The following is a 26,162-nucleotide window of genomic DNA, read 5'->3' on the forward strand; positions in this document are numbered from 1 at the left end:
ACTAATTGCCTCTTTATTTTTCTAGGCGGGGGGAATTGGTTTTGACTGGCTGGGAGGGTGGATTTCTGATTGCCTTTAAGTGACGCCTCCCCAAGACGAGATTTAATTTCAGGACAATGGACATCTAGCCCCTGCCTGCTGTAGACAAGCTCCATGAAACAGAAGTTGTCGGGAAACCAGGCATTTCTGAACTCGCATAAGGAACTTCTTTTATCGGCCAGAAATATACTATTTTTCCTTCTTCCTACCACTGAGGGAGACATTTCGCTGTCAGGCCCATGGGTGGAACTGTTGATGGCAGGTTTCTGCTCTCCTGGCTTATTCATAAAGTGAAACAGAGGCTTTCTGCTGTAGAGCGATTAGATGAATAGCGCTGGGGCTGGACTGCTCTGGGTCACCCTGTGGCTCTGATGCTGCCTGGTTATATGACCCTGGCCCTGCTTCTTAATCGCTTGTGCCTCTGTTTCCCCATCTGTAAAATATGGGCAATAATAATACCTACCTAACTCATAGGTTATTGTGAGAATTCTGTGAACTGGTACCTATACAGGACTTAGAATAGTGTAAACATTTTGTTATTATTACTGTAACACTATAATGAATCTTAACACTATAATGAATCTCTACCACGACTTAAATAAAGTCTTTCTTTCTCTTTTCTTCTTCAGCTGTGAGGTGAGGTCAGGCCCAGAGTTCATCACAAGGTCTTACAAATTCTACCACAATAACACCTTCAAGGCCTACCAGTTCTACTATGGCGGCAACCGCTGCACCAGCCCCACCTACACACTCATCATCCGAGGCAAGATCCGCCTGCGCCAGGCCTCCTGGATCATCCGCGGGGGCACGGAGGCCGACTACCAGCTGCACAGCGTGCAGGTCATCTCCCACACGGAGGCGGTGGCCGAGAGGCTCAGCCAGCTGGTGAACCGCACGTGCCCCGGCTTCGTCCCCTCCGGAGGTGCCTGGGTGCAGGACGTGCCCTACGACCTGCTGCAGGAGGAGGACGGCTGCGAGTGCACCAGGGCCGTGAACTTCGCCATGCACGAGCTGCAGCTCCTCCGCGTGGAGAAGCAGTACCTGCAGCACCACCTGGACCGCCTGGTGGAGGAGCTCTTCCTTGGCGACATCCACACCGATGCCGCCCAGAGGACGTTCTACCGGCCGTCCAGCTACCAGCCCCCCCTGCAGAACGCTAAGGTACCCCAATGCTGACTACCTCAGGGCCCTGCAGTGAAGTAAACTGAGGGACCTAAAGGCATGTTGTGTCCCTGGGGTCGGAGGGACCCCATGACAGAGAGAGAGAGAGCTGAGTCATGAGGGAGGTAGTGGCGGGAGGTGAGAGGAGTCTCGGAGGACTTCTGGGACAGGGACCCATAGCCGGCGTCAGGAGACCTGGGTCAGCCACCAATGTGCTCTGTGATCAGGGGCCTCGGTTTTCGTATTTGATGTGGGTGGTGGTTCTAGGGTTGGTGGTGTGGTAGGGTCTTGGGTGGTTGTCCTAGAAAATTCCCGAGGCTCCTCTCAACTCGAATACTCTAGGAAATGTCCTCTTGGGATGGGTGGTTAATAAAGGAAAACATGATGGAAACGTGGGAAAGACAGAGGAGCACAGCAGTGAGCCCAGCCCTGGGGGCGGCAGGAGGCTCCTGGGAGCAGCAACAGTGCTGTTTGCGTTGGGCTGTAGACCCCATGAAGATCTCCCGCCCACATGGCTGCTTTCAGACTTCACAGCGACCCACTGAGGCAGACCTTAGCACCCTCATAGGCAGAAGAGGCAGCTAAGGTTCAAGGGTTTAGCCTCCTGCCCCAGGTCACCCAGTTAGTTTCAAGGGAACTTGAACCCAAACCTCTTTCTCCAGACCCCACCCTTGACTAAATTAAAGGTAAAGTTACTGGGATCAAAAGGGAGGATGGGGGTCGGGGTAGGGGCAGGAAACGATGAAAACCTTACAGTGTTCCTTTTTTGAATGATAGTCCAATAATTATATGTGGAATTCACAAAGCACTTTCTTCCCAGGGGCTCAGAATCCGTGGAACTCGAGTGTTTCCACGGCAGAAGTTGGGGGTGCTCCAGGCAGGGCGGGCGTCCGGGGCTCTGATCACCGAGGGCCAGGGCGGCAGGCAGTTTTCTCTAGATCAGCAATTCTAATTGCAGGGTCTTCTTTGACTTATGTTTGGCAGTTTATTCATTTTTTAAAAAACTCTTTTTTTCTTCGTAGTCCTTTGAGCTCATTCATGACTAGTGGAGAGATCACAGAATCCTTCCCCTGCCAAAACCACTCAGTGTTGTCTTTAAGCTGTGCTATTGTGAGCTCCTGTGCTGGAAGTCACCCTGATCATAATTGTGGGAAATCTGCTGAGGAAGCCCAGTTGGCGGAGGCTGCTTCCTCTGGACGCTGGTCAGGGCTGGTCTTGTGTGTGAGGTGAGGCCTGGGGGCTTCAGACCCAGTGCTCCCTGGGCTCTGTACCCCCAGGAAGCGCACCAGCATGGCTCAGGATGCCTCGGGGTGGTTCCAGTGGAGAGCAGGAGCCAGGTCCATGAAGTGCCAGAGGCACTGAGGCAGAAGAGGTGAGTTAGGGCAGCGAGCAAGAGGGCACCGTCATGCCCACTTCCAGACATCCTCTTGGGATGGGCGAGGTGGGGGAGGGATCCACCCACTGGAGCAAAGGCATAGGAGGAGAATCTCCCACAGAGTGGCACCTGGGTGAGGGCCTGGTTGGGGGTGGGGGGGTGGGGTGGGAGGAGGAGTAATGAGCTTCCAGTCCCATCATGGGACCTTTCTAGTTGGTAGCATTATCCAGAGTCTGCGCAGCTAAATAGCACTTTTGTTGAAATCTTTGGTGTGTGACAGCAGCCGGGAAAGGGGATTTTCATACATAAATTTGTCTTCCTCTGAGTACAGTATACGCTAGCCGACTTTTAAATTATCTCTGGTGATGGGAGGTAAGAATGTCATGAATAAAAATGGTCCACAGATAATTCAGAAAACTGTGAGCCAAGAACACCAGCCCCTGCCTCTCCCTGAACCTTTAGGGAGATCAGCTAAGCCAGCAGAGTCCTTTTCATTCCTGCACACCCTGCAGGGGAGACACTAATGAGCAGCAAAACAGCCACAACTCAGGGGCAGTGAGGCAAGGGACTGAGGAAGGAGGAAGGAGGCTGAGTTGCTCAAGGAGCTAGGGTACAGCCCAGAGCTGCCTGGGTGGATTCAGGACCTCTGTCTCCAACTCTGTACCTGACCTTGGGCTGGTCATTTGCACACATGCAGGTTACAATTCCATCTTCTCACCTGCAGATGCCTACATAGGCTCTTTGATCTCTTAAGTTCTTTTTAGGGCTCCAAGAAAAGAAGTATTAATATAACTTTTGTATTCTTACCCCTCTTTCTTCTCCCTCAAACTTACAATAGTCTTTCTGTTGGCATGGCTCTTTCCAAAACCTAAAAGGTAAAATCAGTATTCCTAAGACTTGTAGCTGCAGATGATTCTCTCTCACTCCCTGCCCTGGTTCTGGAGACAGGGGTTCTCCGGGTTGGCATCTCACTAAATAGAGCCTGGTTGTTGGGAAAGCAAAGGCATATGGTTGTGGCTCTGGGAGGAAAAGTGTCCTGAAAGTGAGTTACTGACATTGGCATGAAGAATTACGATGAGAGTTGTAAGGCTGACCATCTCAGAATTTTTATAAACAAAAAATATTGAGGAGATTTTTTTTTGTTTTGTTATGTTCCCTCATTCAAGAAATATTAAGGGTGGAAAGAACCTTGGATCTTCAATATTATCCAAGATGTACTGCTAAGTAAAAAAGAAAAAAAAAGGTACAGAATAGCATGAAAAGTATTATACCATTGCTCACCTGGTGTGGCTCAGTGGTTGAGCATCGACCGATGAACCAGGAGGTCACAGTTCCATTCCCGGTCAGGGCACATGCCCGAGTGGCGGGCTTGATCCTCAGTATGGGGTGTGCAGGAGGCAGCCTATCAGTGATTCTCTGTCATCACTGATGTTTCTATCTCTCTCTCCCTCTCCCTTCCTCTCTGAAATCAATAAAAAATAATAATATTTAAAAAATATATGATACCACTGTGTAAAACTAATCACAAAAGAAGATAAGCTCCCAAAGGAATTCATGTTCTGGAAGGGTACTTAGGAAGGGTAAGAATTGCTTCTGAGGAAGGAGAGTGAGTAGCTGGGACAATCAGAGACTTGCCACTGTGTACCCTTTTGTACCTATTAAAATTTGTGCCTTCATCTTAAATGACCTAAATACAATTACCACACAAAATCAAAATACATTTTAAAAAGTTAGGACTCCGAGGCTCAGAGTGCTGTGGCCACAGATGAGGATGGCGGCAGGGCTGGGAGGAGGATGCAGGCAGGCGTCCAGGGCCCAGTGTGTGCTCTCCACCGCCTGGACTGCCAGCTGGGGGAGGGGTCCCTCGAAGACCAGGCCCAGAGGCCCTTGTGGCTCTGGGAGCTGAAAGGGCTCCTTCTTCTCTTGTTGTCCCTGGCATTGTACGTCTTGGCCTGCAGCGTGCAGCAGAGTCTTCAGGAAGTTTTTAGATCCTTCCCCAGGACAGCTTGGAGAAGGAATCAATGGACTTGGCCCTTGGTGCCTTTCCAGACACCAAATGCAACGCCCCAGGTGCTCCCTGCCCGCTGGGTCTGCGGGAAGGAGCAGAGGCGCATCCGGAAAGACCACACGCACCCCCCCTCTTTGAACTCCTTGCCTTCCCTAATTGCTGGTCCATGGAGACCTGGCTGAAATTAGTTTAAATGCTAAATTGAGTTTGAAACCACTAGTCTCAGCCCCTCTGGAAACGGGACACCGCGTAAAAATAGAAACTTTAAATCATCTTGTTTTTCTAAGCTTTATACAGCTTTGCTGTGAGGTTCAGAGTCCTTGGGCAAATAAATGATGTTTGAAGAAAATCAGGTGCGGGGGGAGGATTCTTTCAGGATGAAATTGCTACTCTTCATTTGAAAAAGTCAAGGCCACCTAAAATAACCCTGAGCGAAGATGCTCTGCCTGAACTGAGTTTACCATCCAAGCAGCCTCTACCTAGAATCTTGTGCAGTTGAAGGGTTAGGGAGGTGCATTTCGCCCCGTGGTAGAATCAAAGAGTAATTAAAAACAAGTGATTGCTGCGGCCGTTGGCAATGCCAAGCCTCGGTATCAGACTTGTTAGCAAATGGAATTGGTCCTTCTCCAAAATCCTGCATGGCTTAGGCTTAGGGTCGTAAATCAAAGGGTTTGTCAGAAAACCAGACAACTTCCCCAAGCTCTGTGCCTGAAATAATTTGCCCCAGCACGCTCACAGCAGTGGGACTGCACGCTGGAGGGAGAAAGCACCCAATGTTTTCAGGAGTAGCTGGGCACTATGAATGAAGAAGGCATTCCTTGTGCACTTCCTTGAATTCTAGAGAAACCTCTAGAGCAGTGGTTCTCAACCTTCTGGCCCTTTAAATACAGTTCCTCGTGTTGTGACCCAACCATAAAATTATTTTCGTTGCTACTTCATAACTGTAATGTTGCTACTGTTATGAATTGTAATGTAAATATCTAATATGCAGGATGGTCTTAGGCGACCCCTGTGAAAGGGTCGTTCGACTGGCAAAGGGGTCGCGACCCACAGGTTGAGAACCGCTGCTCTAGACTGTGAACGAACAAGCATCTGTTTCTGAGGAATCTTGCCTTTCGAAGTCTTTTCAGAGTGTGTGAAAAATACAGAGGAACGTGAGACTTTCTGATATCTGTGACATCAGAGGGACTTTGGATCAGGTGGCCAGGGGCAGCGGACTTCTCAGCCCAGCTCCAAGAGACTGGTCTGCAGCAGGAAGGGGTCTCTCCCTAGGCATGTGCTTGGTGTGGCTCCAGGTGGGAGGGTGAGTAAGAACAGAAGGTGCCAGATGCTCACGGGAGAATTTGTGTCCCTTCTCTTTCTGCCAGTGTGGGGGAAAGGAGAGGGGTTTCAGCGGGGATGGGGGATGGGAGAGGTGGTAGATGACAAGACCAGGAGGTTTAGGGCGTCATGACCTAAAAGGGTTTCAGAGTCATCCTTAATGTAAGAGGGGCTGGGTGTTTTAACTGTAAGGCAGCCAGTGTTGCATGTTATGTGAAATTGAGGTTGAATGATGGGGTTTTGACTCTGAAGGGCTTGCTCGTGTGGGCCAGCTATGAAGTGGCACATGATTGTTGCACAGCACAGATGCTCACATATACATTTATTGCAGGAACAGTTTCTTATATTTCTTGATCCCACAGTATTTCAGCAGTTAAACAGGCATGCGAAGTTGCTTTATTTAAGGAATTAGCAGATCAGGAAATACTTGTTGTCAGGGACGATGCAAGTGGTAAACATTTCATCCCTTAAAAGGCAAGAAAGCTGAGAGGCAGAGTGAAAGCCTGAGCAAGCAGGAAGTCAGCCATTCAGAAAGTTGGTATTAAGTGCCTACTGTGTGGGAGAACAAGCCACACACTGTGGGGAGAGAGGAGAAATGGGCCAGACTGTGGGGCCACTGCATTTACAGCAAATTTAATTATTAAAATGAGTCTGTTTTAATATTTAAATCCATTTAAATTAATAGAAAAAAACAAGTAAAACATAAATAAAATATTTTCTTCTGAAACCATTTTAAAGCTATTTCTATTAAAGAACCAGTTTATTATGGTTCTTTTTATGTAGCTGTTGAGTCTATACATAGTGTATATGCATAGGCATGGTGGAGGCAAAATTATCTTTTGTGATTTTCTGATTTCTTGTAAAATAAGAATCTAACTTCTTAGATTCTAAACTTCTTAGGAAAGCCGTATCTGGAAATGTGGTGTTGCTCCCCAGGACAGACAGACTGCCTGCTCCCAGCGGTGGCCCTTCCAGCTACAGTTAAAGAGACCCAACATGTATGGCCATTGTTATTCACCCTGCTTCTTTCATGATCACCTCAGGGGTCAAAATATGCCTGAGACCATAAACTCTCAGGATCCCACATCTGAAGAGCATCCCAAGAGGTGCCCCACCAGGCCGGTCCACTGTCATTATTTGTGATAACGCTGCCTTATTCTATTCATATCTTTAAAGACCCAGTGATATGTTTCTGTCAATCACTCAGTCCAGAACCTTTATCATATGCACTGCACACTCCTCGATGTCATGGGAAATGTGAAAAAGAGAGAGCACGTTGATCTTGGCCTTAGGGATCGTATAATGAAATGGAGAAAATCTGGGAAGGATATATGTGTAGAAATTAAATCAAATAGATGTAATCAAAGTCATGCGAATTGCAGCGGTAAAAAACATTTTCAACATCAACCACTGGCCATGGCAGGCTTCTTCCTGAGAAACATTAATGTGTTTTTTATCCCAGGGAACAAAACTCTGTGAAAGGGACTTTTCACCATCTATTCCCATTTCTCCTCCTCCTTGACCTAAACGTTTAGCCCAAGAAATGTTTTATTCAGCCTGCTTCTCCAGTTGATCTATTCACAACAAAATCATATCAAGTAATTTCTTCCATTCTGGGAAGATGCTGGAAACAAGTGGGTACTGTCAGCAAATGTTGACGAACCAACTCTCCAGAAATAAACACTGGCAGGGAATGGGAGCAAGCCTGGGGCATCCCTATCAGCCATCGGCCCGAGAAGACCTTTTCCAGGGACGGAGACATGTGTTCTGTTATTCAGCCTCAGAGGCAGCCGGGGGCCGGGGAGTGGCTCTCAGCAAGCCCCAAGACCAAATTATGTTCCATTTTCTCCTTTTGGCTTATAAAGTCATCTGAGCCACAGTAGTCTCTCTCTCTGCCTTGGTGGACTCCTCTTTAAAGTGTTCCCATGGCCTCTTTGGGAGGTTGTAAAGCTGAAGGAGACAATGTACTCGAACTTCCTCAGAACCAAATGCCCCGTCCTGGCAGGCTGCAGTTATTTCATGCGTGACCAGGGCGCTGGGCAGGAATCCGAAAGGAGAGTGGGGAAAACCCCACTCTTCCCCAAGAACATCGCTCACTTATAAAGTTGAAGGTTGATTTTTCACTTTAGATTGAGCTTGGTTCCTCCCTCCCCCCCCCCCCGCCCCCGCCCCCGCCAAGAGATTCTTTGTATAAGGTTCTTTTTCTCCCCTTCCCCTTTGGAATTAAAGCTTTTAATAGTTGGAGTAAAGAATAGCTACAAGGAAACACGTTCTGGTCTCTGCTTTAATCTTCAGAGCTTCTGTGTACAGAAACGCTGGCTTTAAAATAGCCCTTTCTGAGCTTCAGGGGAAGGGAGTGATATGTGGAAGCCCCATCGGAGAGCCTGGGCGAGTAAGCTCTCACAGGAGAGGCATTTGTTAGAACATGGTCCAATAAAAGAGAGTAACTTCATAAAGCAGACCATATTTCATAGCACAGATTACTCTCCATGTTGAAAAAGTCTTCCCTTTTATTAATCTTGAAAGGCTACTATTTAAAAAAGCATCTGAAACACTAGAGCCCAATGCAATATATGGGTTTTAACTTCTGCTTCCCTTTGCTGTTCCTGTAGGTATTTTGGTTTTTATTCAATCCAAGGAATGAAGAGCACAAATTAAGTTTTTTAAAAATCTGTCTACAAAACAGAGAGGTGTTTCCTCTATCCAACTGTGGCTAAGCGGTCCCTTTGTTGACAGTAACCACAGAGGGGCCAAAAGTTCACCCTTGTTTATGACATCTTTCATTTCTTCATGCCAGCTAAAGAGTTATTTTAAAATGTAACTAGTCAAATAAAAAAAATAATCCTATTGAAAATGGGCAAGGGGCTTGAATAGACATTTCTCCAAAGAAGATACACAAATAGCTCCTAAGCACGTGAAAATATGCTCAACGTCACTAATTATTAGGGAAATGTAAATTAAAACTGCAATGGGATATCTCCTTATACCCACTAGAGCAGCTATTAGAAAAAAAAAAATGACAAGTGTTTGTGAGAATGGAGAGAAATTAGAACCCTGGTTCATGGCTGGGGGAAATGGTGCAGCTGCTATGGGAAACAGTATGGTAGTCCTCAGAAGGTTCAACATAGAAGTACCATATGCTCGAGCAATTCCACTTCTGGGTATATATTCAAAAGAATGAAAAGCAGGGTTTGGAATAGATTGTATATCCATGTTCATAGTATTAGTATTTATAATAGCCCCAAATTAAAAGCAACCCGGGTGTCCACCAACAGATAAATGAATAAACAAAATGTGGTGTATTCATGCAATGGGATACTATTCAGCCCTAAAAAGGAAGGGCATTCTGACATATGCTACAACATGGACGAACCATGAGGGCATTGTGCTTAGTGAAAGAAGCCGATCATAAAAAGGACAAATATTGTGTGATCTCACTTATATGAGGTACCTAGAGTAGTCAGAGTCATAGAGACAGAAAGCAGAATGGTGCTCGTCGAGGCCTGGTTGGGGGCAGCAGTGGGGAGTTACTGTTTAATGGATGCTGAGTTTCAGTTTGGAAAGATGAAAAAGTCCTAGAGATAGGTGGTGTTGGTGTGGCACAACAATGTGAATGTACCTTGTACCATTGAACCGCACACATAAAATGGGTAAGATGGTAGGTTTTACATTATGTTTATTTTACCACAATAATAATAATAATAAAAACTAACTGGTGTAGAAATTTGGCAAGACCAATAATACCCAAGGGTCGGTCCCCCACTCCCTCCCTAAATCCTCACAGACTCAGCTGATGCATGGATGGATGGATGGATGGATGGATGGCAAGCTTCCCCCAAACTACATGATCTGCTTTTCTCTGCTAAGAAACACTTTAGCTCAAGACCCGGGCCCCGTTGTATAAAAAGCACCACGTGAACACCAGATGCTACCATGCTGGGTGTGGCACCTTCCTAGAACAGCTTGGGCCTGGCAGCTGTGCCCAGCTCCCCTGTTCCTTTTCTGATCTGCGAAGTTCCTGGGCAGCTCCTGAGTTGATCATTGGTGCTGGAGGAAACAAAGAGATTGAGGCTCACGCCTTCTTAGAATGACCAGAAATGAAGTGGTCACCATTGATGTTTTTAAATTCCCAAATTACAGGTCGCAAAGCAAGTGTGGGCCATAGGAGGAAGGGGAGGTGGAGGCGGGATTGGCGTAGAAGTAAACAGGCTGTTTAGGGTCTGCCCGGGGAGCAGGAGGAGGAGCGGTTAGTGAGCTGCCAGCTGCCCAGCTGCCTGTGGAGTGCACGGAGCTCTTCGTGGGGAGCTGGGCTGCTCGGGTCCTTTCTCCAAGGCCGCCTCCTGCAGAGCTCAGTGTCCTTGTTAACAGGCACCAGCACCAGGACACCCCTCTCCTGCCCGTGAAATCTCAGAGATCTGAATCTGAGCACGGGCTTGGCTTATTCAGACCATGTGGGGCCGGGGTAGGGGAGCAGGGACAATAGGTGGAGTTTGATACAGGCGCTGATCATGATGAGCTTTGCTAGCGATTAAGAGGCTACTTCCTGGTGCAGGCAGCTAATAAGATGTTACCCTTAATTCATACTAACTTCCCACCTCAGAATTAGAGTATCAGAACGTTTTTGGTGTTTTGTTTTTTTTCCTTTTAGGAACTTTCACCTCCTGGCAGTTCACTAAGAAAATACATACATAATGGCAAAGTTACTGAACTTGGTGATGCTTTCTTTTAACAAAATGTGTGTCTTATTCACCCTAACATGCATTTGAAAGATAGTGGCACATACAGTGTGGCTCAAGCCATTTAGTTTCCCTGGGAAGGCCATGCATGTGTGTGATCCCACCCCCTGGCCCGCCACTCTGAGAAACTCCTCACGGTGGCCTGGGAGCACCGAGGAGGAACCACTTTAATCTGCTGCTCATTTCTTGCAGCGGTTATGCAAGTAAGTATAAGGACCCCTGTTTTATAAGTGACGACTTTGAAGGCTAAAGAGATAAATAACATGCCCCAGGTCACCAGCTGCTAAGCGACAGTCGCTGCTGAGAGCTTGGGCCTGGCAAAGGGCCCTCAGGACCGCCTGGAACTGTCCCTTTCTGTGCAGTTCACGGCCCAATGGGCTGTGTGCAGGTTTCAGACAGCATCGCGCTGCTGACCACGGCTGCCGAGCAGCTTCTCCCGTGTGCCCTAGCGCCCTTTGTAGGAAACCATAGGCCCACAAAGGCACGGGGACCCAGGACAGCCTTCATCTCACTCTGCGGCTGTCCCTTTGATCTCATGGTCCACAAGCTGCAAACGGTGTTAGCGAAGGAACCCTTCTAGCCCATGACTCACAGCTGTAGCTCATCTAATAAACACAGCAACCAGTGAGTGAGCGCTGAGCTCTCCTGGAAGGAGGCAGAGGCCGGCAGCCAGAAGGCCCTCTCCTCACTGCTCTCCGCTCTCTGAGACGGCTGAGCGTTTTCTGAGCAGCAGCCACAGCTACATCACATGAGTCAGTGCTGGGGATGAGAAGGGCTTTGAGCTTTGTTTTCTGATTTTAGAAAAACAATTGCATGCCTGCCAGAGTGCCCGCCTGCCAGCAAGCTGCTGCACCTCATGGACCCCTGGGCAAGGGAGCACAGGGCTGGGTCCATGGGCTGTGTCCGTGGGCTGTCCACCAGAACGCTGACCCTCAGCTGGCACCGCCGCCATAGCATGATCAGATTTGAGTCCTCCTTCTAGCATGGCCAGTGCCTGTTGGCCCAGCTGGCTTTACAGCTCCTTGTGTGGGAGGGAGAAGAGCAGAGGGATAGAGGTCCCCACACCCACGGGAGGCAGGCTTGCAGGCAGCTGTGATGTAGGGCAAACAGCTGGACCATGCAGGAATAGTCAGGAACCAGCCTTTTATGTACCCTCTGAGCCCTCTCACCACCAGCATCTACGTGGCTGACAGTGTCTGGCCACCCTACTACGAGGTTTTCTAGCCACAAACCTGTCCCAGGCCTGTGTTAGTGTTACAAAGCAGACTCAGCAAGAGGGGAGCCCCAGCTAGCTCACACTCAGTAAATGGCTTAAAGCTCTAAAGCAGGAGGCATAATGAGAGCCCATAAACCTTCCAAACCCGAAGCTTGCAGACACAAGTGGATGAAGGTGTGTCTGCCGCCTTCTGAGGCTCTGCTCTGCGCTCCTCAGGCCCCTCCTTCATCCCTGCTTTACTGGACAGCTTCCTGTCTCATCCACAGCAGTCAGATGCTGTTCTTTAAAAACCAAAAACAAAAAACGTTTGTGTGTCTTGTCTTCTAATTGCTTTTAATGAAAAATATCTAATTGTGGTAAAATGCACATAGCATAAAATTGACCATCTTAGCCATTTTTAAGTATGCAGTTTAGTGGCATTAAGTACATTCATATTATTTTGCAACCATCACCATCATCCATCCACAGGACTTTTTCCTCTTTCCAACTGAAACTCCGTGTTCATTAAACACTAGCTCCCCATCCCTCCTCCCCCAGCCCCTGGACCACTGCTCTACTTCCTCTCCCTATGAATTTGACTACTCCAGGTCCCTCACGTAAGTGGAATCACACAGTATTTGTCCTTTAGTGTCTGGCTTATTTCGCTTAGCATAACATCCTCAAGGTTCATCCATGTTGTAGCCGGTGTCAGAATTTCATTCTCTTTTTAAAATTGAATAGTGTTTCATTGTATGGATAGACCACATTTCGTTAATCCACTTATCTCTCAATGTACATTGGGTTGTTTCCATGTTTTAGCTATTGTGAATAATAGCTATGAACAGGGTGAAAAATATCTCTTTGAGACCCTGGGTTCAACTCTGTTGAGTATAAATCAGAAGTGTGATTACTGGATCATATAGTAATTCTTTTCCATAGTGGCTGCAACATTTTATATTCCTGCCAGCAGTGTATGCACAGGAGTTCCAATTTTTCCATATCCTTATTGACACTGTTATTTTCTGGGATTTTTTTTTTTATAGTAGCCATCCTAATGGATATGAGGTGATACAAATCCTTCTTTTTGAAAGAGTGTCTAGCACATGCATTCTGAAGGTGTAATGGGATTCTAAAGAGAGACTGTATCTCTTTATGAAATATTTAGGTGAGTTTCTAATGTCAGCCAAACACGTGTGCACTTGTGAGTATGCACACACCACATGCACACACATACACACCACCTGTGCCTGGTAGCATGGCTCCAGGTGCTTCTTGGGTACCCAGGTCACACAAGTCATGGTGCTCGGGGGATTCACCCACCCCACTGCGGTGATCGCCATTGCAGAAAGCACGTGCACACTGCACTCTCGTAAGTCAGGTCTCTCCTTGTGTTTGTCTCTTGGCTGCAGAACCACGACCATGCCTGCATCGCCTGTCGAATCATCCACCGGTCAGATGAGCACCACCCTCCCCTCCTGCCCCCCAAGGCTGACCTGACCGTGGGCCTGCATGGCGAGTGGGTGAGCCAGCGCTGTGAGGTGCGGCCCGAGGTCCTCTTCCTCACGCGCCACTTCATCTTCCATGACAACAATAACACCTGGGAAGGGCATTACTACCACTACTCGGACCCCGTCTGCAAGCATCCCACCTTCACCATCTACGCCAAGGGCCGCTACAGCCGCGGCGTGCACTCCTCCAGGGTCATGGGGGGAACTGAGTTTGTGTTCAAAGGTAGGTCTTCTGCCTGAAAGCCCATCAAAACAGCCCAATGCGTGAGGGAGAGGGAGCGGTTTTGTGACTTTTGTTAGTTTAGGCAGCTAACCCGAGGGAGAGGTCCTCTTTTCTGCTAGAGATGTTGGAGAAGAAATTAGGGAACGCTTTCTGCCCCAAGGCCAGCATTTACAACAGCCTCTGAGCCCTCTCTGCCAGCCAGGGTGGTGCCGGGGAGCCCACACCCTGTGCACGGTGCCAGGTGTGGCCCAGGAGGATGCTACTCAGAGTGAAATCTCAAGTCTGCGCATTTTCTTTCTTATGTGCAGCTCCTGGCGTATTCTGAGCTACCCCTACAATAACATCACCCTCACTGCATGCACTGCTTTCTTTAGTGAGCGATAAAAAGCAGGTGTGAGTGACACTTCAGGGGCTCAGAGCTGTCATTTCCAACGCTGGGCTTGTCCTGCTCGAGGAAATTGTCACGTGCTCGAAGATGGGAGGCTTAGAATACATAATGAGCGAGGAAGGTGAGGAATGAGTGTCACTGGGCTGTTATCAGGAAGAGAGTCTTTGGGGCTTTACGTCTAGATTTTTTTAAAGCTTGTACACCTTTGTAAGATGGTGTCAGCCCTGTCCTGGCGAAGAGGGACGGCCTGGACCCTGGGGATGACCGCTCCCAGGATAGGGTCCCATAGGTCCGTCTATTTACTCTAAAGTATTTCTGATGACCCAGATAAGTCCTAGGGCGTCTTAGCCCTCCTCTTAAGAAAGGAAGATTTGCTCCAAGAAGAATGGACCTTTGGTAGCTGTAGCCAAGAGAATGGACACATGTGTCTGATTCGACCCAAAAGCTCTCTGGTATATAGAATGCAGTCCCCTGGAAGGGTCTTCAAAAGAGGTCCTCTTATCAGTTCCAGGATTTGTATTTAATGTATTTATTCATTTTTCTTGTTTGTAGCCTAATTTATTTTAGTTGCCCAATTTATGGGCCAGTATTAATTTGCAAGACTTCTAACTACTATAGGTATTTGATACCAAGTCTATTTAAAAACCTTAAAATCTTTTCATTAAAAAAAAATTCCAGTTTCATTGAATATTTTGTCAATCCCAAAGAGTCAGTGTCACCAAAGACAATTGCGATCCATTGCAATCTGGGACGCCCAGTGTAGGCCACTTTGACCGACATACATGTGGTGTGATTGTCATCCAGAGCAACACGTTGCTCTTTCCACCTGAGGGTGCTTTGACGTGGGCCGTGGTCAGGAGGGTGGGCATCAGGGTTGGTTCTAGGGCAGAAGGCCTTGTGGGGATGCAGTGCTGCAGGCGGGTGCTCCGCGGGCTTTCTGCACCCGCCGCACGCTCACTCCCTCCCCGAGACTCACGGAACTGTCCTCTCTCCTTTGCAGTGAATCACATGAAGGTCACCCCCATGGATGCGGCCACGGCCTCGCTCCTCAACGTCTTCAACGGGAATGAATGTGGGGCCGAGGGCTCCTGGCAGGTGGGCGTCCAGCAGGATGTGACGCACACCAATGGCTGCGTGGCCCTGGGGATCAAGCTACCTCACACGGAATACGAGATCTTCAAAATGGAGCAGGACGCCCGCGGCCGCTACCTGCTGTTCAATGGCCAGAGACCCAGCGACGGGTCCAGCCCCGACAGGCCCGAGAAGAGAGCCACGTCCTACCAGATGCCCTTAGTCCAGTGCGCGTCCTCTGTGTCCCGGCCCGAGGACTTCTCCTTCTCCGAGGACCACAGGGCTCAGCAGTACAGGAGCCGGGCGCCTGGGAGGAGCGCCTGTCCCCGGCGGCTTGCTGCGCTTGCCTGCCTTTTGACTCTACTGCACTGGAACAGCCTCAGATAGAAATGTTTTCCAAGTTCTGTTTGATCCACACCAGGTCCCCTTGCAATTGGCAGTTTTTTCCTTAGGAAAAGCGAGGACGCTGCTGCCGATGCACTTGAGTGCCCGAGAACTGTCCTGCCCTTTCTCCTCGCCTCGCCCCCTCCTAGCCCGAGTCATGAGCAGCTCTGTTTGAAGTTCCTGCTTTGAACTCTGTCCAGTCGGGCCCCTGGTCTGGGCGCCTTCACAGTAGTAATTGCACTTTAAGACCGCAGAGCGTTTGGTGGAGGGAGCAGGGGGCGAGCGAGGCCCGCTTCTTTTCTCCCTCTTAATTATGCTTCGGTTTCTGAGGTGAACTTAGAAGAAGTGAATAGCAAGCTACAGCTTTTTATTGTGGTTGCTTCCTGTCCTCCTTTGAAGGTGTTTCCTCTCGGCGTTTTACAGCCTGGAATCCGGCAGAGGGTTGTTGGTTTGCAAACCAGACACTTTTTATTAATAAAGAAGAGACTTGGGTGTAGATATGTACATAGCAAAAGACCCACGATTTACCTTAACCACCTTGACAGCCTTGATGCAAAAAAGGAGAGCATCCAAACTTTCTGATGTTGAGTGGAAAAGTACCTGTAATTAAAGTTTCAAAGTAATTTAAACTATTGTTGTTTTAGCTCGTTGGGAACAGAGATGGTGGCTAGACGCTGTTTTCTGGGCGGTTGGGGAATGCTTGCTGCTGTCCTACCTGCTAAGGAGACAAGGGCAGCCGGGCAAATATGGAAAGTGGTCCTGTTACCAGGCAGGAACGTGGGCTGGCGCCTGTGTTAAATGCCACATAATGATAGAGTGCCCCTCGTTCCACAGTTTCCCCTTCCTGGGACCCTCGTCTTGGCTCAGGCTGTATCTATCAGGGGTGAGCAGATGGTGCTTCACTCTGGCATGTCTGCTGCCTCCGAAGATGAGCAACAGAGACCACACAGGTGTTCAAGGGCTGGGCTGGTCAAGGAGATGCAGTGGGAGCTTCCGAAGCGGGTGCTCCATCAGGCCCTTGACGCGAGTGAAACCCGGACTTTGTGTATAGGCTCCTTACCAGGGGGCATGCTAGCTTGACTCAGTTTCTGTCCTGCCATTACTTTGGCTCTGTCACTGCGTAGTGTCAGGTCACCTGGTACAGACTGCGAGCTGCTTCTCACAGGCCAGGGGAGTGCAGGAATCATGTCTGCCCGTTCCTTTGCATTATCACAAATGGTGCTATCTGAACACCCCGTGTGATTGCCAGTAGAGACTGGTGGAGGGAAATGAGAGTAACTGAAATCCTGGATATGGCTAAAGGTGAACATGGAAACCACGATCGAGGTCAAGAGTCATACTTGTATTTAAGAAATAAATTTATGAAATGCTATAGCATTCGCTGTGGTGTTAAGTTACGAGGATGGCATGGAGTGCCAAAGTGCTTTATCTCTAGGTTATATTTTAAGTTGTGGTGCATACGATGGGGGTTTATTCCAATGAAAGTACTAACTTAATATCTGCCAAGTTTAATAAACAAAGATGTCAAAAATACTCCCAGAAGATACAGTTTACCTGTGGATCTATTTAATTAATACTAATGCTATCTTTAAAGGATATAATAAAATTATGTGAAATCTATGCTCACTGCCAAAGAATACCTCAGTGATTTACTATAAAAGTGGTATATTTATAGTCACTTAATTCACAGCTTAGACTTATCTATTCAAACTTTAAAAAAGTACATTACATATATATGTACACACAAATATATACACACATATATACATATACCCAAATATATAAGTAGTAACATGTATACAATGTAATATATAATTTAGGGATAACAAGAAATTCATGTGATCATATCACTTCCTAATGCAGAGAATGATCAATATGTTTTATTCCCAAATTAGTGACACAATTAGACTTATACCTGTTGCTTACTTTATCACCCACATGTATCACATCTTACATTGTTTTATGTCAGTCATGTTAATACAAATAAGTGTCTTTAAATGTAAGCCCCCATGTATCCCATGAAGATCTTCCCAGGTTTCCCCATCATCTTGAAGAAATCTATCTTCAGAAGTCATTCAGGTTTAAGAGTCAGAAATTTTAACTTAAGACCAAGATGCTATCTCTGAGAAAAGTATGACTGAGTCCAGAATATTCTACAGCAAGCTTGAAATACTCCGTGATATGTACTCTGGTGCTGGCAAGTCTACCCCTAAGTTAGAAGCAGGTAGTTCTACTTGCAAATACTAGGTTTGGGGAATATAGTGAAAAGGTGGATGTTCTAGACTTCACTGGCTTGCTGGGACTGTACAACACAAGTAGCAACTGACTATAACAGGACATTAATTATATTCTAATATAGATCATTCATAAATGCAATTTCTTTATGAAAAAGTTTCCATCTTTGTATACAATTTGCAAAACTAAAGCAGAATTAATATGCACAAGTCTGCAAAGATTGCCAGGGTAAATGATTTACAAGTTACTTTCAAAAAACCTATCAGCCACAACTGGGCCTTCACATGGCCTATCTTTTTTTAATAAAAATATTTGATGCCAGCCCTCCTTCCACTGCCTGAAACTATACTAGTAAACTTTTTTGAATGAGTTGAATTTAAGGAAGCACTACATACTAGTATACTAGAAGAAAAGAAAGTTCTATTAGTTTGAGATTTCAGTATTCCCCCAAGCCAGGACCAGTACCTTGGTGAGAGCTGGAATAGAATGTGAGTGTGTGCAGATGGCATCCCTGAGGACTCAGAGCTTCAGAGAACCGTGAGTGGTCCAGCTGCATAACCCACTGACCTGTCTTGCCAATCTCTATGCTGGCTTTGACTGGGCACAACTCAAAAAGGAAAGGCTCATATTCATTCTATTCCCCTGTGATAGCATTTACTGACACCCTGGGATGTCTTCCACCTATGGTATTATGGTATTTCTTCAAGTAATTGCTAAAAGATACAGGGCCGTTCTATGATACTCATACCCATTTTATCTAGATGTCCCGTGGGTCTATAAATCTCCCCCTGGCATTTAGTGTAGCAATTGTAACAGAACCTTTGGCTTTTCCCAGGCTTTAGCTTCATAAGGCAAATGCATTTCAACACTGTGTTCACCTTCTGGTCTGCAGAGACCTGTGTTCGGGCATTCCTGCCTTCCATAGTTTCCTATCCATTGTTTGGTGGACACAAGGTCACACAGAGGTGTATATCCTGTGTGGGGTGCAACAATGGCTCTCACAGGTCTTTTTATAGACTATTTTGTGAAAACCCTGCTGTCATGAGGCTGTGTTCTCGCCACCGGCTTCCCAGTGGCAGACCACTCAATTGCACATCTTGGTGCCTATGCCACCCAAGGTGCAAGAGGATGAATGAGGGGGCAGCATGGCAGGTGCAACTACTGGAGCAGACCAGACACCTTGGGCCCAGCACAGGAGGAGGGATCATCCCGGCCCAGGGGGATGGAGGATGGGGAGAAGGCAGTGGTGCAGCTATAGCACCCATCACCACAAACTCCGGTGAACTCCAGAAGATGGGGACCATTGGGACTTCACTGTAGACCTGGAAGCCCTGGCCCTGCCCCAGGAGTTGCGGCTGCTTCCCAGCCTGGGCTGGTTCCAGGAAGTTGTGGCTGCTCCCATGACCTCCTCCCCTCCCAGTGGCCTCTAGGAGCCACCATCAGTGACCCAAACCCTTGACTCTGTCCACCCCATCCCCCCACCCCTGCGGGACTTCTACCTATTTTAAAATTAGATGATTATTATTTTTTTTGTTATTGGGTTGTAGACGTTTCTAATATATTTTGAATAGTAACCCCTTGTCAGATAGAGTTATATGCAAACATGTTCTCCAATAAACTAAGGAGGTGAAAAACTTGCACCCTGAAAACTACAAAACACTGATGAAAGAAATTAAAGAAGACATAAATAAATGGAAAGAGATCCCATGTTCATGGATTAGAAGAATTAATATTTTTAAATGTCCATATTACTCAGAGATGTACAGATTCAATGCAATTCCTATTAAAATTTCAATGGCATGTTTTGCAGAAAGAGAAAACAATTCTAAAATGTATGTGGGACCACAAAGGACCCTAAATAACTAAAGCTATCTTGAGAAATAAAAACAAAGCTGGAGGTACCATACTTTCAGATTTCAAAATATACTGCAAAGCCATGGTGATTAAAATAGTATGTTATAAGCTAGTATGTTACAGCACCTGGCATAGACCAATGAGACAGAATGGAGAGTCCAGACTTAAACCCACACTAATATGGTCAACTGTTCTCTGACAAGGGCGCAGAAATGCATAAGGATAGTCTCTTCAACTAAAGGTGTTGGGAAAACTGGATATCCAGATAAAAAGAGAATAAAATTTGACCCTTGCACTATACACAAAAGTCAACTCAAAATGGATTAAAGACTTATATATGGAGACCCAAAACTGTAAAACTCCTATCAAAAAACATAGGGAAAAGGCTTCATGACATTAGTCTTGGCAATGATTTCTTGGATAAGATTCCAAAAGCACAGGCAACAAAAGCAAAAATAAACAAGTGGGATTATATTAAAACAAAAAGGCCTTTGCACAGCAAAGGAAGCAATAGCATGAAAGAGCAACCTATGGGGTGGGAGAACATACTGCAAACCATATCTAATAAGAGGTTAATATTCAAAACACATATAAGAAACTCTTGTGATTCAGTAGAAACTAACAAACAAAACCTCAAACAAACACAAAGGATTTGAATAGACCCTTTTCCAAAAAATTACATTTTATATTGTGTCTATCTTGAATTTTTTTTTCTTTTTTTTGCCATGGAAACAACTGAATGATGTCACAGATGGATTGCATAAATATGGAAGTTGAGGCTTCACAAAACAGTTGGTCAAAGATGAGAAATAGCTCTGATTTCCAAATATAAATAATTTCAATAGCCAAGAAAGCAAAGTCTCTGGTACAATAAAATGCATTCTCTAAAGAATCTTCTTTGAGTGTGTTCCAGCACAAATGTCTATCTACAATATTCATAGCAAACTCTAGCCAACCTCTGCATTTCCTTATTAGCTTGAAACTAAATGGCAGGAAACACCCAGGGCACCAATAATACTTCAGAATCTTGTGCCAGTTTCAAACCGAGTAGACTGTACTACGGAGCTAGTTTCTAAATTCTTTGAAAAATTCCATTGAAATCAGAGATAACAAACTTGAAAGGCAAGTCCTTTTCTGAATCAATAAATAAAACATCAAAGTGATTATTGAGCCAAAGATCCAAAGAAGTCATGTGCAACTTTCAGCATAATAAAGCAATGAATATGAATTCAAATGAGCAGCCTGACTTAATAAAACAAACAAACAATACTATCTATTTCTGGAGCAACCATTCTCCTAGGGAATGATGTAGGCATTAACATCACTGTACTGTGCCCAATTGTTCTCTTGTGCCTGGTTTCTGAACATTTTTTCAGACCACAGAGGGCCAATAAATTCACTTTTCACTTTTAATTCACTTGAAGAGCAGCAAGATGTTGGAGAGAGTGGTGGCGCTAAAAATAATTAAAAAATAATTGGAACTCTGGAAGCCCACAGTTCTGTGACAATATATAAATTTTAGGAAGAGAATGTAAAATCTCTTATCTTAGCTGACCCATCTAATGATTTGTAAGAAATCCATAAAGACACAGATCTTGAGGGAACTGCTTTCTCATTTTGCTGCTTCATCTGATCAAGTTAGGCAGAACTGTCATTTCCTACAGCCTTTCTAGGGTGCCTTGTGCTCTGTGCTTCAGCTTTCTTAGACGTGCGGTGGAAAGAGTATGGGCTTTGGAGCAAACAGGCATATGTTTGAATTCCTGCTTGCCCACCCCCCTCTGGCCTCCTTTGGGTAAGTCCTTCAGCTTCTCTTTGCTCAATATCCCCACTTATGTAATGAGAACCATGACCTAGTAGAATAGAAGCTTTCATAACAGACCTGCATTTATCAGTGTCCTGGATTCATGGACTCTCCCATTTCCACTCGGGAATATGCTGGCTGATGCCCATGACCTTGGTGCTTTAGCACCTTGCTCCCTGGAGTGTGAACCATCAGCATTGCATCCCATGTGAGGTTGTGAGAGATGCGCAATCCAGGCCCCATTCCAGACCTGCAGAATCAGAATCTGTGTTTCAATAAAATCTTTCTCTCTCTCTAGGTCATTCTTGTACACATTAAAGTTTGAAAGATGCCACCAGATGAGTTGTATGCATATTAAGTTGTTTTAATTCTCAACCTTATTTATGTTGGCTGTTCTTTTTGTTGTCATTATAGAATTAATTTCAAAGCTGATGTTTAAAAGGAGAAAATTAATAAACAAAACAATTATTAAAAATGTTTCTAAAGAGCATTTTCTCCATGAAATCCAAGTTGAATGTGTTGGGAAGATAATATAAAAGGTGATGAAAATATTGCTACTAAGTAAGGTATAAGTAAGAGAACTTAAGTTACTGGTTAGGACAGGGACAAAAATGTAGGACGAATCTGAGCTCTAATGATTTCACAGCATCTCTATGTTCTTCCTTCTCCTTAAGAGAAACCAAAACTGGAAATTGTGGGCCATGCTTTACAAGTGAGATGTATGCAAGAAGTTGGTGAACCAATAATTAAAGAAAGTTCCTGGTTCCTTATTAAAAGATTGATGAGTAAATATATGTTTATATGTTTTTAATTAAAATATTAAAATTCATAAAATCTTCTCTAAGACCAAGGTTCATAATTTTAGTATTTATGTTTTTTTCGATGTGAATTTATTGTTTCAGGTATTATATTTATGTCTTTGATGCATTTTAAATCAATTTTTGTACATGGGCCCTAGCTAGTTTTGCTCAGTGGATAGAGCGTCTACCCGAGGACTGAAAGGTCCGGGTTCAATTCTGGTCAAGGGCACATTCCTCGGTTGCATGCTCTATCCCTGGCCCTGGTCTGGGCACATGTGGGAGGCAACCAATCAAAGTGTCTCTCTCATATCGATGTTTCCCTCTTTCTATCTCTCCCACTTCCTTCCACTCTCTCTAAACGTCAATGAAAAGACATCCTCAGATGAGAATTAACAACAACAACAAAATTTTGTACATGGGTAGTAAAGGGTAAACAGAGCCAAATATGTGGTGATGGAAGATAATTTAACTTTAGATGGTAGGTACACAATATACAGGTCATAAATCCAAGTGTAAATAGAAATATACACTTGAAACCTACATAATCTTATTAACCAATGCCATCCCAATAACTGTAATTTAAAAATAAATAAAATATTCAAGGTACATTTGGATCATCATCTATGATATTCTCACTTTAACTCACTCTAGGTATTAGTTGAACAGTTTTCATTCCTTGTGGTGCATGGTACCTTGTGCTATCCACCTTGCAGAATTGTTGTAAAGATTAGAAATGATGAATGTGCATGGCTCAGAGTAGTTGCGCAAAAAAGAAAAGTTACTAGAAGGTGGTCATGCTGCTTGTCATTGTTCATCTCGAGACTTTGATGCATCTTTGGGGCCCCTCTCCTTTGTGAGGCATTTGACGTTAGGGACTATCACGTGTAAGACGATGAAAGGGGCACTGTGCAAAATGCAGAGATAAGTGCACTGGCTCCAACTTCCAAGAGTTTATTGACAAGGTCACAGAAATAATGATCATTTAAGTCAAGGGGTTTTGTGTGCATTTTGATAGTTATTCACTTTCAGAAAAAGTTGACACACAATAAGATGTAGACAGACAATGTCTATAAACAACCATTTGAATAATACTGATTCCGTTGTGTTTAAAGTCACATAACCTAAGACTCGCCATTTTAACTACTTTAAAGTGTATAGTTCAGTGACATTTAGTACATTCACAATGCTATGCAAACATAACCACTATCTGGTTCCAGAACATTTTCATCATCCCCAAAGGAGATGAATACCCTTTAGGCAGCCATTCCCCAAACCCCTTCCCCCAGTCCCAGGAACCCGCTAATCTGTGTTCTGGTCTCTATGGATTGGCCTATTCTGGATATTTTACTTAAATGGAATCATATAGAATATTGGATTTTTCTGTCTGGCTTCTTCACTTACTATGTTGTAGTATTTAACAGTACTTCATTATTTTCTATGGATGAATAATATTCCACTGTATGTCTTACTTTGTTTATTCATTCATCAGCTCATGGACATTTGGGTTGTTTTCATTCTGGGGGTATTGCAAACAGTGCTGTTATGAATATTCATGTGCAAGTTTCTGTTTGGACAACTGTTTTCAATTCTTTGGGGTATATACCTAAGAGTAAAGTTGTTAGGTCATAGAATAAGTCTATGGTCAACTTATTAAGAAACAAGTGCATACCTTTACACTCCCACCAACAGTGTGAGGGTTTCTATTTCTCTCCGTCCTTGCTAACACTTCTTATTTTCTATTTTTTAAAGTTATAGCCATACTAGGAGCTCTGAATTGGTTTCGCACTGTTGTTTAGTTTGTATTTCTCTAATAACTATTGATGTTGAACATCTTTTCATGTGCTCAGTAGCCATCTGTGTATCTTATTTGGACAAATTTTTTCCAGTCCATTTTGTATAGGGTTGTTCTGTGTTTTGGTTGTTGAGTTATATGACTTCCTTGTATATTCTGGGTCCTAGACCTTTATCAGACATAGGTACACCTTGGAGATGTTGCTGGCTCAATTCCAGACCACCGCAATAAAGTAAATATCACAATAAAGTGAGTCACATGATTTTTCTGTTTCTCAGTGTATATAAAAGTTATGTCTATACTATACTGTACTCTAGCATTATATCTAAAAAAACTACATACATACCTTAATTTGAAAGTACTGTATTGCTAAAAAAAAATGCTAACCATCATCTGAGCCTTCAGCAAGTTATAATCTTTTTGCTGGTCGAGAGTCTTGCCTCAATATTGAAGAAAATGCAGTATTTGAGAAGCTCAATAAAGCAAGGCACAATAAAACAAGGTATGCCTGCATATTATTTACAAATATTTCCTCTGACTTTAAGGGTTTTCTTTTCCTTTCTTGTGTCCTTCAATGCACAAAAGTTTTTAATCTCGATGAAGTCCAATTTATTTTTACTTTCTTGCTTGTATTCTTGATATTATATGTAAGAAACCATTGCCAAGTCCAAGGTCATGAAAATCTACTCCCACCTTTCTTCAAAGAAATTTATGGTTTTAGCTCTTAAACTTAGGTCTTCAAACCTTTTTGAGTTAATTTTTATATCTGGTATGAGATAAAGGTCTAACTTTCTTCTTTTACATTGTGGATATTCAATTGTCCCAGCACAATTTGTTGAGGAAACTATTTTATTCCCCACTGAATGGTCTTGACATGCTTGTTGGAATCAAGTGACAATAGATGTATAGCTATTTATAAAGTCCCAATTCTATTCCATGACCTATAAATATATAATTTTATATATAATACCTTTATTTATGATATATCCTTATGCCAATACCACATTATTTTGATCATTGTAGCTTCATAGTAAGTTTTGCAATGTAAAAATATAGGCACTGCAACTTTGTTCTTTTTCAATATTGTTTTAGCTATTTAGGGTCGCTGGCAATTTATGTGAACTTCAGGATTGGTTTTTCCGTCTCTGCAGAAAAAAAGCTATTAAAATTTCATAGGGATTCCATTAAATCTTTAAATTGCTTTGGGGAATATTGCCATCTTAACAATATTGTCTAATTCATGAACAAATAAAAAAAACTACAACTAACATCGCACTCAATGATGAAAAACTGAAAAACTATCCTCTTCATAACAGGAGCAAAACAGAATGCCTACATTAGCCTTCCCTGGTCTCGGGATCTTTAGAAAACACAGTTCTCTTATTTGTGTGCACCTTTGATGTATGTGGCTCCAGCATTCAATTATTGTTTTCAACACAGTGGTCTTCCTTTCCAGAGTTTTGTGTAGTAAAAGTTGACTTTCATCCTTCAGTTAAATCTAATTAAGAAAATCAACTGAAGGAAAGTCCCATAAAAGTGAGATGTTATTATGTGCTAATGAAAGGCAGCTTGCCTCCTAGTTCCATAAGTCATAAACACACGGCTGCGTTCCTAAGAAAGGGTCTTAATTACCTGTCCCTGGAGTGTTCTCATAATGATGGCTATTATCAGGTGTTCTAAGTGCCCACGCATGCAGTCTGTGTGTAGAAAATATTCTACCAAGTATTTGAGATGATTTTTATTAAGCCAATCCAAGTTTAAGATCCTAAATTGCTCCACTTCTTTATAGCAAAACCATTTACTTTATAACCTCCATGTAGAAGGCTGCTTGCTTTTCTTATATATCCAAGGATGTTTTTGGACAAACTATATTGTTGAGGAAAGAGTAGGAGTAAAGTGACAATCAGGGAGTTCATCTTATTGACTAACCACAGCAGGGTCTTGATGAGGCCAGCCTCATGGTCTCCTCTCTCTACCGAAGTTCATTTGCTTCAGTGTCATGCTCCTTCGCCCTAGCTCTCACACAATGGTTGGCATGGGGAAAGTATTTTCTTTTAGTATTCCCCTGCCTAGACGGTCTAGCCATAATCAATTACATTAGACCTTAATGGTATTTTTTTATGAAGAATCAGCTGGATCCCAGAGCCATGGCATAATATCAGAAATACTACGGAGTGAATTTTTTATTTCACTAGGTCACAAGTTATTCCCTTGTAATATTTATTACCCCATAAATAGTGGGCCTTAGAGCTGAGTCCCTCAAATGTATGCT

At 44.4% G+C, this 26,162-nt stretch overlaps 1 protein-coding gene across 1 annotated transcript in view; it reads left to right on the forward strand.

Moving 5' to 3' along the window:
• Nucleotides 1-16,785, forward strand: part of APCDD1 (APC down-regulated 1) — a 29,932-nt gene extending 13,147 nt beyond the window's left edge. The window contains exons 3-5 of the mRNA XM_070420670.1: nt 669-1,200; nt 13,244-13,565; nt 14,954-16,785. Of these exons, the coding sequence (XP_070276771.1) occupies nt 669-1,200; nt 13,244-13,565; nt 14,954-15,411 (1,312 nt within the window). The 3' untranslated portion in view covers nt 15,412-16,785. The remainder of the gene's footprint in view (nt 1-668; nt 1,201-13,243; nt 13,566-14,953) is intronic.
• Nucleotides 16,786-26,162: the final 9,377 nt, after the last annotated feature.

This window comes from Myotis yumanensis, unplaced genomic scaffold (assembly GCF_028538775.1).
Source record: "Myotis yumanensis isolate MYYU_CA2020_CCGP unplaced genomic scaffold, mMyoYum1.0.hap1 SCAF_7, whole genome shotgun sequence".
NCBI classification, from domain to species: Eukaryota; Metazoa; Chordata; class Mammalia; order Chiroptera; family Vespertilionidae; genus Myotis; species Myotis yumanensis.